Source organism: Vanacampus margaritifer, chromosome 14 (genome assembly GCF_051991255.1).
Source record: "Vanacampus margaritifer isolate UIUO_Vmar chromosome 14, RoL_Vmar_1.0, whole genome shotgun sequence".
In the NCBI taxonomy this organism is placed as follows: domain Eukaryota; kingdom Metazoa; phylum Chordata; class Actinopteri; order Syngnathiformes; family Syngnathidae; genus Vanacampus; species Vanacampus margaritifer.
In genome coordinates this window covers 14,724,002-14,742,937 of record NC_135445.1, presented here as the reverse complement: position 1 = coordinate 14,742,937, position 18,936 = coordinate 14,724,002, and the positions used below count along the sequence as shown (strand labels likewise).

The window sequence follows — 18,936 nt, the reverse complement described above, 5'->3', positions numbered from 1 at the left end:
CGCCCAAGAGCATTGACACTAACTTTGATGAAAAGGACATGATATACATGCGTGAGGTGGACCCGTCCGATGAAATTAGCACTGCCGATTAAGTGTCAGGAGGGCTTTTTTTTCCAACTCGGCAACGCTGCTACGTGGAATTACTTGTAATTACTGTACTCTCTTACACCGGTGAGTGCTTTCAAATCTGATCGTACAAAGTCTTTACAAATTTTTACAACCCAGATGTATTTCCCATTTATGTATATTCAGAATGCTAACGAAGTTAGCAGTTTTATGCAAGTCTTGCAGTGTTATTTAGATACGTTAGCAATTTATTATCTGCCGTATAAAAAAAATCTTCTTTATGGTTTGGTCAGTTATTTAATTAAACTGTGTAATATCTATTAAACCGTCGCAGCACAAACAATGTGGTAACTTTCTTGAAGCTAGAAGTTAGCATCTGCTGATTCAGCCACCCTGTACAAAGGGCCCGATCACGTCTTTTGCCTTCATTTAATAACTATAGAATCGGGCTACATCTACACTTACCTGATTCAGTAATTGACTCACCTGATATGAACTGAACTCTACACAAGCAATGAGGAGGATCCCAAATCCTCCATTTTGTTATTCACCCTTTTTATGGCTGCTGTGATCCACTGGCTACGCATTGATTCTTCTTTTGATAGTCTGGAGAATGCTTGATCCTTTTTTTTTTTTTGCCTCTTCTTGTTGTGGCAGCTGGTCCACAACTTTTTGTTTGACCTGCAGATCAACCAAGTTTTTTTTTCACCTTGGCGCCAAGTGTTCTCCTTTGCATTATATTGCCGTCATCTGGCAATGACCCTATCCACCGCGTCAATGGTGTCCAGCGGGTGTGCTATTAAATTCATTAGCTTCAACTGTAAAGGGCTCAATAGCCCAATTAAACCAAGTAAAATACTGCACCACATCCACCACCTTGGTGCCCAGCTGACCTTTTTGCAAGACTCGTCTCAAATTAAATTGAAGAAGAGAAGGGATGATTCAAAACACTCCGTCCACACTTTTTTTTTTTTTTTAATGAGGACTGTTAACTTTATTTCACAACAAATTGACTTTTTTTTTTAATGGTTGTTAACACAACACTTGACATGTCGGCTTCAGTACTATGGGAGACCTTGAAGGCATATATGTTAAAGGTGAGATCATTTCTGTCACGGTGGGTGTGAGTGGTTGCTAAACCCAAATGTGGGGGAACACGGCAGGGAGACAGGAAAGAAGGGCAAGGTGAGGATCTTTATTGAAACAGAGAGTAGGGTAAGTAGCCTGGTATGTCAGCTGGTAGCGGTAAACTACTTATGTAGCAACAGCTGCCCTGGGGTAGGCTGACGGAAGTGTGGCTGCCAGTGTGCGCCTACGGCCCTTCCGACCACTACCAAACATTCGCACCTTCCATACACCAATGTGAGTGGCACTGGAGGCAATGTATGTGAAGTTCCTTGCCCAATGACAGATGACTTGGGGAGAGTGGGGATCAAGCAACCAACCTTCCGGTTACTACATGACCATCTATACACCCTGAGCCACGGCTGCCACATTGTACCAATCAATTCTTACTGGGTGGCCTCACATCTAAAACACTCTTAATGATTTATCCATCCATTTTCTTTACCGCTTAGTCCTCACAAGGGTCGCGGGGGGCACTGGAGCCTATCCCAGCTGGCGGGGTACACCCTGAACTGGTTGCCAGCCAATCACAGGGCACACAGACAAACAACCATCCGCACTCACAATCACACCTATGGACAACTTTGAGCGTTCAATTAACCTGACATGCATGTCTTTGGAATGTGGGAGGAAACCGGAGTACCCGGAGAAAACCCACGCAAGCACGGGGAGAACATGCAAACTCCACCCAGGAAGGCCGAAGCCTGGACTCGATCTCAAGTCCTCTGCACTGGGAGGCGGACGTGCGAACCAGTCAGCCACCGTGCCGCCCCTTAATGATTTAAAAGGAAAAAAATCCGTTAAAAGATTACACTCAAGAAATTAGAGTTAGAATTAGAACCCGGTACCTCACTCTAGTCTACCCATATCACCAAATGCTATTTTAAGGTGATGAATGATGTTTATCCTTGTGGAGATTTTATGAGACAGATTTAAAGTCCAGCAAATTTGCTGTGTTTTTGTAACTGATGAAGAGACTTTTGAACTTTTTTTTTGAATGTCAATACATACACCAAGATATTTTGGGAAGCATTTCGACGCTGGATTTCTGAGGACCATGATTTTACCCACACTAAAATTTAAGGATATTTAATTTGGGACGATACTGCAAACAGTAAAAAGGTGAATAATGCCCAACACTTTGATAATAATGGCAAAACTGTTTATTCATAGATATAGGTTTAATAAATGTTGACCATTGAGGAAATTGAAAGTTTTTGGAAGCACATTTGGAGATAACCTTGCGAGCCAGATGAACTCTCTGGGTTTTTGTGAGTTCACAAACTCCGGAGAATACATCTTGTACCACTCCCGCCGTTTGCAGCCAAGAGGAGACGGAAGACGAGATTTTCATCCGTTGCTTTGATTGATCAAAACAAAATGTGCAAACATGCAGCATCGTCCAATCAGCTCGCAGTATTGTACAGCAAGCCCTGCCATTCCCGAACGGGTCTGCCTAGTGAAGTACCAGATTCATAATGTGAAGAACTCCCTCGAGTGAATTACAATTATGAATCTGGCTGGCGAGGTTAATTTGGAGATGGATTGTGACGGAACACTATTCACCGTCTTCAAACGTTACGCTGTCGCCATCTTCTGGTCAGTGTAAGAGATGATGTCAGTGACAACTTCCGGGAATCCAAAACAAATAAACTAGGCTAAAGCCAACACTGGCGACATGCATCTTCTGTGAACATGAGGTCGCAGGCATGACGTCACAAATATGCGACACTACCATAGGAGAGGGGAGGGGTTGAGGACTTGAGCCACAACAGATGGACCAAAGTTGCATGTCTATTATTATCAGCGGATTTCTTTATTATCTGGTTTATCTGTATGATGTCAAATTGGCTGATAATTGCCAATAGTTATCTGTCACCGATATTATCGCGCATTCCTGATAAAAAGTATATTTAACGTGAATATAAGCCACTTTAATATGCACAGTTTTAACATAAAGATCACACATTTTGGTGGGGTTGGGCGATATGGCCCAAAAATATTTTTTCTTTTTTTTCCCCCCTGTCATTCTAATCTAGACAATTATGATTTTAATGAAATGAATAAATCCAACAAACATGTATTTAAAAGTTTGATTGATTCAAAAATAAATCCTGTGCAAAATGTTCTGACAACAATAATCAGCATTTCAAACTCCCTGTTGCATAGTTCACTCAGCCCTTTGTTTGCAGAATCATTTTTACACTGGTACAAATGACCAATTATATGTAGAAAATTACCTCTGAATGATGAAGAGACAGAAACAATGGCTGCAATGTAAGGTTCCCTTTGCAAAATACAAAATGTCTGCAGCTGAACTGTGCACCTTACAAATCCTGCTGACTCATGCTCAGGAATACACGATAAAACTAGTGTGTGCAACTAATGTAAAAAGATGTATCCATCTATTTTATTGTACATTTGCTTCCTTTAAAACAGTACACCGGGCTGTACTCGGTTGTCAGAATAAATCAAAAAATTTACAAAAAAAGTCAGCATAGAATTCTTTGATGTATCACTGTATAGCAAGTGCCATTATTTAAAAAAAAAGTCTTCATAATTAATTAAAAAGTTAGTTTTTGTATTGAATAGTTTAGTATATTTCCTCCTTTCTAAATTAGATTGCTTATAAATAGTGACGTGACGTTCATGAACGAATAGTCTTTTGAATGTCTCGTCAATGTGAACGATGGGAACAGTTTTTATAGAGAGCCGTTCAACCTTAAGTATAACATTGCTGATTTCAAATAATGTTAAAAAGCATAAAAGAGACAGTCTTTTGAATGCCTCTTTTAAGTGAACGATTCTTGATTGAACGGCTCCTGTCAAAGAGCCATAAGTCCCATCACTACTTATTAAGTTTGTACAGTAATATACAGATAATGCTTTCAACTAGATGATGTGTTTTGTAAAACAAGCAGTGTGCATCTCATGTACACTTAACCACACGAGCACATGTTATTGATGACGTACAAAATGGCTATTGTCATTGGGAAAAAAATACACACAAAAAAAACATCCTAAGTAACCTCAAGCATTCAGAGTTCAGTCGGGCAATGAATCTACATTGTACAAATGTACACCCAGACAAGCAATTGCCTTTCAAAATAAGAGAATGCAAGTGTGATACTTGAATATTAAGATGAAATCTATTGGGGTGCACCTATAGTGTTAGGAGAATATTGAACTCTTATTCATTGTTTCATAGATCATCGGTACAACACCATTATTTAGGAGAGTATGCTCTTTAAAGGAAGTAGTGTGTGGCTCTTAAAAGAGCCGTTTTGGTGTTTCAGAGTTCTGCTTGTAGTTTTACTTGGACTTTGCTGCCTTCTCCGTCTTCTTGGGCAGAAGCACGGCCTGGATGTTGGGCAACACACCGCCCTGGGCTATGGTGACTCCGCCAAGGAGCTTATTGAGCTCCTCGTCGTTGCGGACGGCCAGCTGCAGATGACGTGGGATAATCCTAGTCTTCTTGTTGTCGCGGGCTGCGTTGCCGGCCAACTCCAAGATCTCAGCGGTCAAATACTCCAGCACGGCCGCCAGATAGACAGGGGCGCCGGCACCGACGCGCTGAGCGTAGTTGCCTTTACGCAGCAGTCTGTGGACACGACCAACCGGGAACTGGAGTCCGGCACGGGAGGAACGAGTCTTGGCTTTTGCTCTGGCCTTGCCGCCGGTCTTTCCTCTGCCGCTCATTTTGATAAATCTTTCTGGAGTGAAAACTCGTAGAAAAATGTACTCTTCTATGGACCAAGTCCTGCTTTTATAGATGCAAAATGCGCGGGGTGTTTTTTTTCAGGCCAACCAGGGAAGAGGTTTTCAGCGCGGAGAAGGACTTTGCATTTTGGCGGCCAGTTTGAACACAATTCCCTCCAATTGGCAGCGAGCCTTGTAGCAGGAGATCTGTCTTCCAGGCGGGGCTGAGTCAAGCAGGAGCCGCGCACCAATCAGCATGCGCCGCTCTGAGCGCGCGTCACTCCTGCGCAGTCGAACCAAGCGGTTAAAAGGCACTCGCTTGTCGCATCCACATTACTAGATTACATTTGGAGGAGAAACATTCGAAGATGGCAAGAACTAAACAAACAGCCCGTAAGTCTACCGGCGGCAAAGCCCCTAGGAAGCAGCTGGCCACCAAGGCAGCCCGCAAGAGCGCTCCGGCCACCGGCGGCGTCAAGAAGCCTCACCGTTACAGGCCCGGTACCGTGGCCCTCCGTGAGATCCGTCGCTACCAGAAGTCCACCGAGCTGCTTATCCGCAAGCTGCCCTTCCAGCGCCTGGTCAGGGAGATCGCTCAGGACTTTAAGACCGACCTGCGCTTCCAGAGCTCAGCCGTCATGGCTCTGCAGGAGTCCAGCGAGGCTTACTTGGTGGGTCTGTTTGAGGACACCAACTTGTGCGCTATCCACGCCAAGAGGGTCACCATCATGCCTAAAGACATCCAGTTGGCCCGTCGGATTCGTGGAGAGAGAGCTTAAGCTTTTACAGTCATACAACAACGGCTCTTTTAAGAGCCACCACATTTGCAAACGAAAGAGAAATTCCATCATGACTCTATATTTAAAAACAGTAATGATGATCCTTTTTAAAGATAGGTCTATCTTAAGCATTGCACTTTTAGTTGTTATGAAGCAGTATAGGTATAAGCTCATTGTATAGGGAAATGAACTAAACCCGCCCGCCTTCGATTCCCCTTTTTAATTTTTTTTTTAAAAAACTTATCAATTTAAAAAAATAGATATATATATATATATGTAAGTGGTGCACTCCTACACTAATGCCATACAATTAACGTTGTTGTAAAGCAATCCTACGGAAGTTTTGGAGGAGCAATTGGATATTCTGATTGGACAACCGTTCCCCCGCTTCAAGTATCCAATCAATGAACAGCTGCTGTGACAACGTAGGGTATTTTACACGCAATTGATTAGTATTACAATACTAACAATTATATCTGGACCGACCAGCGCACAGATACATTGAGTATATTCAAACTTGGGTTTATATTATACTATAATTTGGCCGATGAGTTAATTAAAACTTCCATTTCCACTGTTGTGTCAGTTTTCAGACGCTTTTGGAAACGTAACTATCAATGCCTCCAAGCAAACAGTGGTCTGATGATTGGAAAGAATAAGGAAAAGCTCAAATAATGAAGTTAAATGTCCGTTTTAACACAATCAATGACATGAATGTTTTTTAATTGATATGTAAAGAATGACATGAGCTTAAGAATAAAAAGTACTATTTCCTTAGTGTTGATTTTGAATGAAAGCCCAAATAAATGAACAGCTATTGATTGATTAATGACTTTTTTGTTAGTGTTTTTGTTTGATGTATTTTTTTTTCTGAGTTTTGACACGGGTCACGGAGGATGTGTGTTTTTAATATATGACATATCTAGCAGACAAGGAATACGTTCGATCTTTAAATGAGATTTGGTGGCTCTTAAAAGAGCCTTTTGTGGACATAAATGTTGCCTCACTTCTTTTTGGGTGCTGCCTTCTTGACACTTTTGGGCTTTGCCACCTTCTTGGCGGGGCTCTTCTTAGCGGCGGTCTTCTTGGCCGCGGGGGCTTTTTTGGGCGTTGCGGCCTTCTTGGGGCTCTTGGTGGCCTTCTTAGCTGCTTTCTTGGGCGTTGCCGCCTTCTTGGGGGATTTCTTGGCTGCCGTCTTCTTGGCTGCCGCTGTTTTGGCCTTCTTGCTTGGCGTCGCCTTCTTCGCGGCGGGCTTCTTAGCTTTAGCGGGGGTCTTCTTAGCTGCCTTAGTGGCTGGTTTACTGGTCGCCTTCACCTTCCCCTCGGCCTTCTTGTTCATCTTGAAGGAGCCAGAGGCGCCGGTGCCCTTGGTCTGAACCAGGGTTCCCTTGGTCACCAGGCCAACGACGGCGAGTTTGACGCGGGACCTGTTCCTGTCCACGTCGTAGCCGGCGGCCGCCAGCGACTTCTTGAGGGAAGCCAGGGAAACGCCATTGCGCTCGTTGGAGGCGGCCACAGCCTTGACGATGAGCTCGCTGACGCTAGGTCCGGCCCTCTTCTTCACGGTTTTGGACGCCTTCTTCCTGGTCGCTTTAGCCGGGGCTGGGGCTGGTGCTACTTCTGCCATGATGCCTGCTATTTGTCGTTTGAACGGGCTGATGTTATTTACCAAGCAAGCGGTGGGACTTAAACGCACCATGAGAACCGTGGAGAGTCAATCGGGCAGTTTGCTCCACGGCGCGCTGACAAACTCTCCTCACTTGTGTTTTCTCCGCACACTTCAAATGATGAAAAACAACATTGGAAGCATTTTAAATAAACTTAAATGCTTTTAATAGATCGCACACTTGTTTATTTCCATAATGGAGCTGTTTAAAAGTCGTATACTTTCTGCAATTCTTTTGCAGAGCTTCCAGACTTCACCTCTACACTGTCGTGAGCAGCGCTACTCGGCGAATTTCCTGACTCATTTCTAAAATAATATGGTTTAAAGTAAAATACTATTTGACAAAAAGTGTTTTACATATAAAGTAACATGTTCAACCATGGATTGAAACTCTAATCAAGCGAGTATTGATTATCGTTTTGGAAAAATACAACGTTTTCTGAGGGCAGCAAACACACATGACTGAAACCTGTGACTTGTGTCTGTAGTTATCTGATAACACTTCTCAATTTTATATCCAAGTCATGGAATGTGTTTGTCTTAAACAATACAAAGTAGCTGATTTTTTAACAAATTTGTCTAAATACATACTGTATGCATGGGAACAATTGGTGTGAATGCTTTTGCCTTTCGCATCAGTATCACGTAGGTCAGACATATAGATAGATTACAGTGCTTATTGTGTATACACTGCTCGCGATTGTATCATTTTTTAATTTTGCACTTTATTGAATGTGTGGCTAATATTGACATTTATTTGACTTGACCTAGTTGTGCATCACATGTATTCAGTATCTCGTCCCGATATTATAATTGTAGTAAACTTTTGTTGCACACCACACAGAGAACCTGCTCACACTTGTGCATGTGCAGGCCTCCTAGAAGACATGTCAGTGACAAAGTATTGAATAACTCTTTGACAGTGTTGGGAAGATTGTAAATAGTTTGTCATGTTTTCCTATTGAGAATGTAATAGTAGTGAAATTTCTAATTACTATTTCAATGTATTGTCATTTGACTACTTTTTCACAACTTGTGTATTCATTACACATACTTTCGCATTTAAGAAATATGTGTTCAAATGCTTCAGCATTAATTAAAACTTCCCCAAAACAATCTAAAAAAGACTACACGGGGAATTTAGTAACTTCTGTTTAACTGCATAACAGTATGAACATAGAAATACACAATAGCGCTTCATATTATCTTAAAAAAAAAACTTGGTTAAGTGATGGCATGCTGCCTGGAGACTACATTTGTACGAAATCCAAACCCTCAGAATCCAACGGTGTACCGTTGAAGAAGATAAGCTAATCAGGAATGTTGGACTGACTGAAGGTATTGTGCGGCGAACCAGTAGTGAGAGTTTGTGGTTTTCTCAATTGTGCGCATGCGTACAAACACCCTCCTCGCTGCTTTTTACGCAGGAAACGTAGCGTCAATAAAAATATACAGTAGTTGTTGTTGTTTTCATTTTGTTAACCATGAGTACAAGTCTGTTACCGTTGATAAAGCGATTTTAAGTGAATCAGACAACTTAATTTGTAGTGGAATTCTCTAATACAGAAGCGATCGCTTATGGCTGCTGAGTGACGCCCTCCGCCCACCCACAAGTTTTGCTACCTGTCCCCATTCAGGTCCGTAGTCTTGTTATAAGATGAGCCAGCACCACTATTCAACTTCATTCAAATCTACTAAGGTGATTACTCATATCCCAATATGTCTGGCCGAGGAAAGGGTGGTAAAGGGTTGGGCAAAGGAGGCGCTAAGCGTCATCGCAAAGTTCTTCGTGACAACATCCAGGGAATCACTAAGCCCGCTATCCGTCGTCTGGCCCGCCGTGGAGGAGTAAAGCGAATCTCCGGCCTCATCTACGAGGAAACTCGTGGTGTGCTGAAAGTTTTCCTGGAAAACGTCATCCGTGACGCTGTCACCTACACGGAGCACGCCAAGCGGAAGACGGTGACTGCCATGGATGTGGTGTATGCACTCAAGAGACAAGGACGTACTCTGTACGGCTTCGGAGGTTGAATCTTCTCACTCTTTGTCCATTATAATCCAAAGGCCCTTTTAAGGGCCCCCCACCTACTCTGAGAGAAATCATTTCATATCAAACACAAACCGATTTAATATATGGAATATTCCTAATTAAAAACGACAAATGCAATTACTCTAGACATCATATGAGTTTGAGCTACGTTTACTGCTCAAAACATGAAAAATAGTGTTTTTGTCCAGTGTAGGACAGTAATAAACTGGCTTTTAATTAGAGAGATGTATTTTACTCTTGTACAAATATTTGAATGAAATTTTACCTTTTAATAATGGAAGTGTTTGAGTTTTATATGCAATACAATTACCATAATTATAACCGTTTTTGCTCGTGCAACCTCTGCTTCGATCTTGATTTACACTACATTACTGTAGTTTAATGGTGGCAGTACGTTTTATGTGGTACCTGCACATGATAGATAAAAACAAATACTAAGCTTTTCCTTTCAGTATTGCACACTAAATTTGCACTCATTGTGGAGAAACACTTTATCCCATTGAGTTTAAAAAACGCGTTTTCAGATGTAAAATTGTATCTAAATAAGCAAAACGGACACAAGCCAAATCAATCAAATGTGGTAATTACGAAGTTCTGTTCAGTTCATTCACCTGCGAAGTGACCAGTAAGCGCCAAATTACGGTTAACGTCCTCTTTCAGGTCCGGAAAATGGCCAACAAAGACTCGGCTTTTCAGTGGGAGGTTTTTGTATGCGCCTCACAAAACTGAGAGTCTGTCTACCAATCAGAGAGTGGCGTTAGCACACTGCTCGTTGCACGAGTCTCTTATAAAACCACTGGCTTCCCTGTCGTCGAACCAAGTCTAGTAGCTTGTACTTAAAGCGGTTACCATGCCTGAGCCAGCTAAGTCCGCCCCTAAGAAGGGCTCCAAGAAAGCCGTCTCCAAAGCCCCGGGCAAACCTGGCCGGAAGAGAAGGGGCAAGAGAAAGGAGAGCTACGCTATCTACGTGTACAAAGTGCTGAAGCAGGTCCACCCGGACACCGGCATCTCGTCCAAGGCCATGAGCATCATGAACTCGTTCGTCAACGACATCTTCGAGCGCATCGCCTCGGAAGCTTCTCGTTTGGCTCACTATAATAAGCGCTCCACCATCACGTCCAGGGAGATCCAGACCGCGGTGCGTCTTCTGCTTCCCGGCGAGTTGGCCAAGCACGCCGTGTCTGAAGGCACCAAGGCCGTCACCAAGTACACCAGCTCCAAGTAATTCGCTAGCGCGTTACTTCAAACCAACGGCTCTTTTAAGAGCCACCCACATTCTCTGAAAAGTATTCCAACTCCTTCATGTCGCCAATTTGTCCTTTTTGCGTGGCAACACGTCAATATCTTAGACTTCCAATAACAGTATCCAGGTTGGTAAAGGATGTCAATTCAAAGCATTTAATATAGTATATACTATGTGCAATACTTGAGATTTTGGTATTGATTGATACCCAGCAAATACTAGTGTCAATATTGCCGATACCAATAACAAGTACATTTAGGTTCATGGAATATTGTTTATTTTAAATCATTTGTCCTATTAAATAACTTTTTTCCCTTCAAATTAGACTCTCTTGTTAACTTAAACATGCTTTTACCAATTAACTGAATTAAATTTGTAATAAACGCTCTTGGCCTCAGTCCTGACTGTTTGTTTCGTTTAAAATAATTTGTTAAATGAATGTCGCTAAATCATTGAACCACGTCTCCTGCCAATTTCAGCAACAAAGCCTTCAATAAAATGTATCAGATCTACTCATTTCATTTTTGTGCTGCCACACTAATAATGGTATGGTGATTAAGCCAGATGAAGTGAAGCAAATGCTATTAGAAAACTGGCAGTGAACAAATCATGCGGTTCTGATCAAATAACACCTGAAGTATGCTAGCAAAAAAATATTCGTGCTGCTCTATTTGTTTTTCTGGCTTTTTATCACATGGTATACTGCCTGAATCCATGCTCTCTGTAATTCTGGTGCCAGTAATTAAAGATAAAACATGTAAAGTATCAAGCTTAGATAATTATAGACTAATTGCACGATGCACGATATTTACAGAACCGATAAAATATCTGCCAATTTGGGTAAAGATTACGTTATTTTTGATCGGCCCGATGGGTACATTTTATCCGATAAAAAAGGTCTAATAGATTTATTCAAGTCTGTACAAACTGTAACGCGAGCAGCCCACAATAGATGACCACGTCGCGCTGCTAGCGTCATCTATAGCGCCTCTCGCTCTTGCAGACCGAGCCCGGCCGCCAGCCTCGCACGGTGCAACTCAACTATTTCAACTGTTGAATGTTTGCTGTTCATAATTAACAAAATTAAATTCAACAAGAAATAAAAAAAAAATATTTAGAACTTTTCCCACAACTTTAGCAAAACAAATGCTACTGTACGCATTTACACTCTCCAAAGAATTGTTTTTATTTGCGACTTTTTTTTCTTTTCTAGTTTTCATTCATTCATTGGCGTATTGTGCCATGAATAAAACTGGTTCTTTTGCTACAAATGATCTGTATAAATACCAAACGGGTGAACATTATTTACCGATTTAATTCACTTTAAAATGATCAACAAATTTGAAGTTTAAGAGTATTTATTGACATTGTTGCATTTTGTTATTCTCATTAATCAATGTAATTGGGCTTTATTTAGCTGCTCATAAAATTACCCCTTAAAAACAACCCAAATATTTTAAAGTCCGGTTAAATCACCAATTACTCTTAACAGTTAAAGGATAAGAACATAAAAAGTACGAATATGAAAAGCTCTCCAGAGAAAGTTGGTGGCTCTTAAAAGAGCCGTTAGGTTAGAGTATCACACGAGCGATTTACTTGGAGCTAGTGTACTTAGTGACGGCCTTAGTGCCTTCAGACACCGCATGCTTCGCCAGCTCGCCGGGAAGCAGAAGACGCACGGCGGTCTGAATCTCCCTGGACGTGATGGTAGAGCGCTTATTGTAGAGAGCCAAACGAGCAGCCTCGGAGGCGATGCGCTCGAAGATATCGTTGACGAACGAGTTCATGATGCTCATTGCCTTGGACGAGATGCCTGTGTCCGGGTGGACCTGCTTCAGCACTTTGTACACGTAGATGGCGTAACTCTCCTTCCTGGTTCTCCTTCTCTTCTTGCCGGTCTTGTTAACACTCTTGGCGACGGCTTTCTTGGAGCCCTTCTTAGGAGCGGTCTTAGCTGGTTCCGGCATAATGTCAATGTTTAAGGGAATTATTTGAAACGTCGGTAGAGCAACCAGTGACTTTATAGGGGACTCGTGCAACGAGCAGTGTGCCAACGCCACTCTCTAATTGGCGGCCAGCCTCTCAGCTTTGTGAGCATAAAAAAAAAAACTCATCTGAAAGTCAGGCTTTGTTGGGCAGTTTCCGGACCTGAACGAGGACAGACAGTCAGAGTAATTTGGGCGGGCAGCCCTTCACGCCGCAGATGAATGAATGTCCTTTGTTCTACAGTAATTTGTTACCACATTCGATTGATTTGGCTTGTGGTAGTTTTGTTTTTGTTCCATATGATCAGATACAATTTTTGAGTATTTCAAAATGGCAATGTAGACTTCCATTGTAAATAAATGTTTCTATTCTATTGTTTTTTTCCTGTTAAGTACACAATCATATATTTAACCATACCAAAAACTGTGAATAAAAGGACAGAAAACTGAATTCCAAATCACCTTACTACAATAAAACATTATTCCACAAATGTGAGACATTATTGCCATAGTGTGCATGCACAAAATCAGCCATTTTTTAGATAGAACGTTATAAAAAGTGAGTACACACTAATCACAGACAAGATAAATTTGAAATGGCCTGTTTGGGCTACTTGAAAGGTGAGTAACTGAAACACTTTTATTTATAAGGCAATATTGTGACTGCTTGGAAATCCCACTCTCTTTTGTTAGATTATTTGTTCCTTTCTGTCCCTTAGAATCTTGTTACTCTGTCTTACTCTCTTCTTGGTCCGGACTCCCTGGGGAAAAAATGTTTTGTTTGTTTTTCTAAACGAAGTTTAAAAAAAAAAAGTTTTTTTTATTATTCACAAGTAAATAAGTGTACTGGGAAGAAAAAAGTTAAACGTATCAAGATGATTTACTTTTGTAGTTCTCAAACTTTTACATCAATTCAAAACAAACAAAACGCATAAGTACCACCACCATTAAATTAGAGTAATGTGGTGTACCATTGATCAAAACCAAGATATAGGTTGTATTAGTAAAACAATTGTTATATTAATGTCCACCACTATAACATTGTTCGCAATTTGCTCAACGTGAACATGCTTCATGAGTTCAAAGTAAACATGGTGAAGCTGCATTTAGCTGCTGCAACACAAATGGAAGAAGCTGCCAAGTGTAAATGCTTTTACATCCAAATTTAAAACTTTGCTTTTAAAGTTTTAAATTAAGGGGTTTCCCCTTTTAGTCAATTTTTTTTAATTTAAGTTCAAGTTTTTATTTAACAGTCAATCTATGTTATTTTAGTAAATTTTTTGGCCTACTATTGTTGCTCTGAATGTCAAGTACTGTTTGAAGTTTTTAGGTGTTGTCTTTCTTTAAAGCACATCTAGTTGCCATTGGTATAAAATGTTCTATATTACAAATAAACTTGCCTCATCTAAATAATTAAATTTCAAACAACTTAAAGGAGAAAAACTCTTTGGTGGAATAGTGTGTGGCTCTTAAAAGAGCCGTTTTGGTGTTTCAGAGGTCTGCTTGTAGTTTTACTTTGACTTGGCTGCCTTCTCAGTCTTCTTGGGCAGAAGCACAGCCTGAATGTTGGGCAACACGCCACCCTGGGCAATGGTGACTCCGCCAAGGAGCTTGTTGAGCTCCTCGTCGTTGCGGACGGCCAGCTGCAGGTGACGGGGGATAATCCGAGTCTTCTTGTTGTCGCGGGCTGCGTTGCCGGCCAACTCCAAGATCTCAGCGGTCAAATACTCCAGCACGGCTGCCAGGTAGACGGGGGCGCCGGCACCGACGCGTTGAGCGTAGTTGCCTTTACGCAGCAGTCTGTGGACACGACCGACCGGGAACTGGAGTCCGGCACGGGAGGAACGTGTCTTGGCCTTTGCTCTGGCCTTACCGCCGGTCTTTCCTCTGCCGCTCATTTTGATATGGCTTTCAGGAGTGAAAACTCGAAGAAAACTGTACCCTTCGATGAACCAAGTCCTGCTTTTATAGATGCAAAATGCTCGGGGTGTTTTTTTCAGGCCAACCAGGGAAGAGGTTTTCAGCGCGGAGAAGGACTTTGCATTTTGGCGGCCAGTTTGAACACAATTCCCTCCAATTGGCAGCGAGCCTTGTAGCAGGAGGTCCGTCTTCCAGGCGGGGCTGAGTCAAGCAGGAGCCGCGCACCAATCAGCATGCGCCGCTCTGAGCGCGCGTCACTCTTGCGCAGTCGAACCAAGCGATTAAAAGCCACTCGCGATTCATCTTCACTTCATTAGGTTACTTTTGGAGGAGAAACACTCGAAGATGGCTAGAACCAAGCAAACAGCACGTAAATCTACCGGCGGCAAAGCCCCTAGGAAGCAGCTGGCCACCAAGGCAGCCCGCAAGAGTGCTCCGGCCACCGGCGGCGTCAAGAAGCCTCACCGTTATAGGCCCGGTACCGTAGCTCTTCGTGAGATCCGTCGCTACCAGAAGTCCACCGAGCTGCTTATCCGCAAGCTGCCCTTCCAGCGCCTGGTCAGGGAGATCGCTCAGGATTTCAAGACCGACCTGCGCTTCCAGAGCTCGGCCGTCATGGCTCTGCAGGAGTCCAGTGAGGCTTACTTGGTGGGTCTGTTTGAGGACACCAACTTGTGCGCTATTCACGCCAAGAGGGTCACCATCATGCCCAAAGACATCCAGCTGGCCCGTCGGATCCGCGGAGAGAGAGCTTAAGCTTTTACAGTCATACAACAACGGCTCTTTTAAGAGCCACCACCCTTGAACTAGAGATCAAATTCTACCACGGCTATAATGATGCACTTAAAACTAAAATTATTATTATAGAAAAACTGCATCAAAATTACTGTGTAACAAAAACAAATTATGGCAGGTGATGAGTCTAAGGCAGTCGATATTGCCCCCTTGTATTAGTGTTTTTTTTTTTTTTAAAGACTTATATATTTACTTTCTTTTTATCAATGATCATTGAATAAAACATGTGATGTACACTTACAAATACTTTAGAATCTAAGGCTTAGATCAACACTGCTGTAAAAAAGAGCACTGGAAGATTTTTTTTAAATATTTGTTTTTATGGAGCAACTGGATGGGGGGGTTCTGTATTTTATTTTTCAATACAACCTTTTACAATGCCAATACGTGTTTTATAATGCCAATACTTGTTTCAATGTCAATGCAGCTTTTTCCACTATGACATTTTATTTTCCAATACTGAATCTTATTATTAGTGTTGTGGCTCCATAGCCTCGCTGCTTCAAAAGTTTTGGACTATTGGCTATCCAGTAACATATGCATATTAGTGGGTCACGTCCAATTAGCATTTCTTGAACGTATTCAGGAGACAGAATAATTCAGTGATTTATAGACCAGTAGTAGCAGAATTTTGAAATATATTCTACAGCTGATTGGAAGGGAGACAGTGTGAGTGAATGGCACGTTCTGATCTCTTTTGTTTTGGTCATAATACCAGCAGCAGCATTCTAAATGAGTTGCAGCTGTTTTATGCTGATTTGATATGACTGCTGAAAGGTTCGAGTCTATCAGCATCTCAAGATTTTCTGACATAGTCTTGGGTATTTACCTCCATTTTGTTTTGGTTGATCTGAAGGCAATCTTGGTTCATTCAGTTGTTAATTTACTTTAGACAGTACACATGTTAATTGAACTGTTATTTAGGGGACAATGATAAATATAACTGTGTGTCACTTGCATAGCCATGTCTACTATCTAACATATCTAACATTGCCATTCTGAAGCGTTTGACTCACGGGTAAGATACAGAATGAACAAAATGGGACCAAGGACTGATCCTTGAGGGACCCCACGTCATGGCTATTCGAGCAAAAAGCAGAACAGCCCAGATCTATTTGCTCATCTGTGCTTTAGTAACACTTAGCAGTATCAGTAAATGACATACATGCTGTAGATTGTAGTTTGTGTGTAAAAAATAAAATATTTTCATATTTTTTTTAATCCAGAAATTGTCGGAAATACAGTCAATTTTTCTACGAAAATTCTGGGCGTAACCCAAATTGCTCATAAACGTGGTCATTTGTAACCTGTGGCTCCACTGTACTGTATAGAAAAATGGAATAACTTATTTTAGAAGAGTTGTATTTTATTTAGGATCATATTTACACTTATCCATCTTAGCAAGAGTCAATGTTTTTTCACAGTCTATTTCTATTACTCAGTCTCTTTATGTGTTTTAGCACAAGTGCTAATTCTAAACATTTGTCACAAGACTTAAAATGATCATTAAAATGCAAGAATATATACAACATTGCTATACAAAAAGGAAGATGTATTACACGATTGTTTAACAAGGAACAAGGAAAGATGACATCTGTCGGTGACTTAATAACAATGCTCCATCTCCTCTGTACAATTTCCAATAGCCAATCATATCAGCAGGGCGCTTCCTGCCTGATTTCCGCCGCACATCTACTTCCGTACACGGTTCTTCTTCACGTAACCAAACGCCCACCGCTAACTCGTTATTTCCGATTCCGCGCTCAACAGACTGCAGCCTGAACACAGGACGTCCATCGACCAGCACTACGACATCATTTGTTAAGTCTTTGGGTTCGGGTAAATTCGTTGATGCTTCTCGGCCTAGTTCGCTTAGTTTAGCTCGCAAACCGCTAACAAAAGAAGCATACAACACTTTGTTAAGTAAAGATCAAGTAAGTCCGAATTTGTTTGGGTTATCGGTTGGAAATGTGTGCAAAACCGACATCAAAGCACGATGAGGAAGAGTTTGAAGTAAAAGAAGAGAACGAGCAACATTTTCAACGGCTGGACGATGTTTGCGAGGAGCCTCGAGTTGTGCTCCACACAGCAGGTTTGTACAATTCGTACTCTTACTTACTTATAGTAAAGAAATATATTTTAATTGAAGTACTACACTCAACAAACATTTACTTAAAGGTTTAATTTATTCAAAAATAAATTATGTGCAAAATGTTTAGCCAACAATAATATATAGGCAGTTGATATTTTTGCCGTGACCGGCCGGCAACTCTCACGCTATTTAACCGTGAACTATTCTGATTGGTTATTCGTCAGATCGAGTCATGCACTGGGCTAAGTTCCATCCTGCATCGCGTCACCCTCTTCTGTGTCGTGTCTTTAAGAAGTTTTCATTTTTCGCGTCACCCTCTTCTGTGTCGTGTCTTTACGAAGTTTTCGTTTTTCGCGTCACCCTCTTCTGTGTCGTGTCTTTAAGAAGTTTTCGTTTTTCGCGTCACCCTCTTCTGTGTCGTGTCTTTAAGAAGTTTTCGTTTTTTTTTTTTTTTTTTTTTTTTTTTACAACAGAAAATCCCGACCTTGCCCAAAACCTTAGCAGCGTTATCAGGCAGTAGGCCCACTTTGCGTCTTTCATGTAGTACAGTAATCGCGTCTTCTACTTCTTTAAATGTGGGAAAATTCAATAACTGTGTTCAGTTTTCCAATTGGGGTTTTGTATTAACCCAGGAAGCATTCAGCAAAACGGACGACTCGCTTCCGGCGCTCCGCAATTTTTCTTTTTGTTTTTTACTGTACGGGACTTGCCAAAAATGACCGTGTCGGTTGTACATCGACTGAGCAGCATTATACAGCATGATGGCCATTCTGCAGTGTACAGTTTTGCATTACTGTGAGGGTCAGAAAACCAGTCAGGTTCTGGTGTGACCACCATTTGCCACAAACAGTGCATCTTCACATGGACTTGATCGGGTTATTGACATCTGTGAAAAGAACACATGCCAGACACGATCAAATGTGAGCATTTGCTCACCCAAATCAGTTTTGACGACGAGCATTCGGTTTGTTTCCCTATGAATTTCTGACCGTTTGTGTATAATTTTTTTTATTTTTTACTCAAACCGATTATTGCAACAACAATAGAGAAATTAACATTCAGTTCACGGGGAACAACAAAAGTGTATTGTGGTGAACCTTTTACGTGACTCTGAATTTAGTCTCATGGCTTTTCTGTACGGTACTTCATTTCAATGCTCGAAGATTTCATGCAAAGTTTGAAAGTACAGGTATACAACAATCTAATTGAACATGGTGGTGGAGTTTCAGTTAAGTCTACTAAATTGTGGAATGAACCAACACCAAGCATTGTCAACTTAATCAAAAAGAACACTCAGTACCCCATTTAATGGTTTATCAAATAGATGATTGATTTATTGCTTAAGTCCATTTTTTTGTCGTTAATCTAGAAAAAACAAACTGATTAACTAATTTTTGTGGGTGTTTTTTTTTCTTTAAGATTTTCAAGTGATGTCAAATAAACTGTTTTAAATGCACATCCTTGTTTTTGCACAGCACAATGCGTTGGAAAAGACTTCCAAACCTTCAAGCAGCAT

General features: G+C 41.4%; 7 protein-coding genes and 1 pseudogene across 7 annotated transcripts; 4 read left to right on the top strand and 4 right to left on the bottom strand.

The window, feature by feature from the left end:
• Positions 1 to 4,503: 4,503 nt before the first annotated feature.
• Positions 4,504 to 4,890, bottom strand: LOC144063766 (histone H2A-like). The gene has a single exon (XM_077585603.1). The coding sequence runs from the start codon at positions 4,888 to 4,890 to the stop codon at positions 4,504 to 4,506; it is 387 nt and encodes a 128-aa protein (XP_077441729.1).
• A 368-nt stretch (positions 4,891 to 5,258) lies between these two features.
• On the top strand, positions 5,259 to 5,669 carry LOC144063764 (histone H3-like). The gene has a single exon (XM_077585601.1). The coding sequence runs from the start codon at positions 5,259 to 5,261 to the stop codon at positions 5,667 to 5,669; it is 411 nt and encodes a 136-aa protein (XP_077441727.1).
• An 880-nt stretch (positions 5,670 to 6,549) lies between these two features.
• LOC144063759 (histone H1 pseudogene) lies at positions 6,550 to 7,310 on the bottom strand (annotated as a pseudogene).
• A 1,731-nt stretch (positions 7,311 to 9,041) lies between these two features.
• Positions 9,042 to 9,416, top strand: LOC144063775 (histone H4). Its single transcript, XM_077585614.1, has one exon. The coding sequence runs from the start codon at positions 9,055 to 9,057 to the stop codon at positions 9,364 to 9,366; it is 312 nt and encodes a 103-aa protein (XP_077441740.1). The 5' UTR covers positions 9,042 to 9,054; the 3' UTR covers positions 9,367 to 9,416.
• An 819-nt stretch (positions 9,417 to 10,235) lies between these two features.
• LOC144063772 (histone H2B-like) lies at positions 10,236 to 10,656 on the top strand. The gene has a single exon (XM_077585610.1). It carries the CDS (start codon positions 10,236 to 10,238, stop codon positions 10,608 to 10,610), a length of 375 nt encoding a protein of 124 aa, XP_077441736.1. The 3' UTR covers positions 10,611 to 10,656.
• Positions 10,657 to 12,041: 1,385 nt separating this feature from the next.
• Positions 12,042 to 12,595, bottom strand: LOC144063771 (histone H2B 1/2-like). Its single transcript, XM_077585609.1, has one exon. It carries the CDS (start codon positions 12,593 to 12,595, stop codon positions 12,221 to 12,223), a length of 375 nt encoding a protein of 124 aa, XP_077441735.1. The 3' UTR covers positions 12,042 to 12,220.
• A 1,513-nt stretch (positions 12,596 to 14,108) lies between these two features.
• On the bottom strand, positions 14,109 to 14,521 carry LOC144063767 (histone H2A-like). The gene has a single exon (XM_077585605.1). The coding sequence runs from the start codon at positions 14,509 to 14,511 to the stop codon at positions 14,125 to 14,127; it is 387 nt and encodes a 128-aa protein (XP_077441731.1). The 5' UTR covers positions 14,512 to 14,521; the 3' UTR covers positions 14,109 to 14,124.
• A 355-nt stretch (positions 14,522 to 14,876) lies between these two features.
• Positions 14,877 to 15,289, top strand: LOC144063763 (histone H3-like). Its single transcript, XM_077585600.1, has one exon. The coding sequence runs from the start codon at positions 14,879 to 14,881 to the stop codon at positions 15,287 to 15,289; it is 411 nt and encodes a 136-aa protein (XP_077441726.1). The 5' UTR covers positions 14,877 to 14,878.
• The last annotated feature ends 3,647 nt before the right edge of the window (positions 15,290 to 18,936 follow it).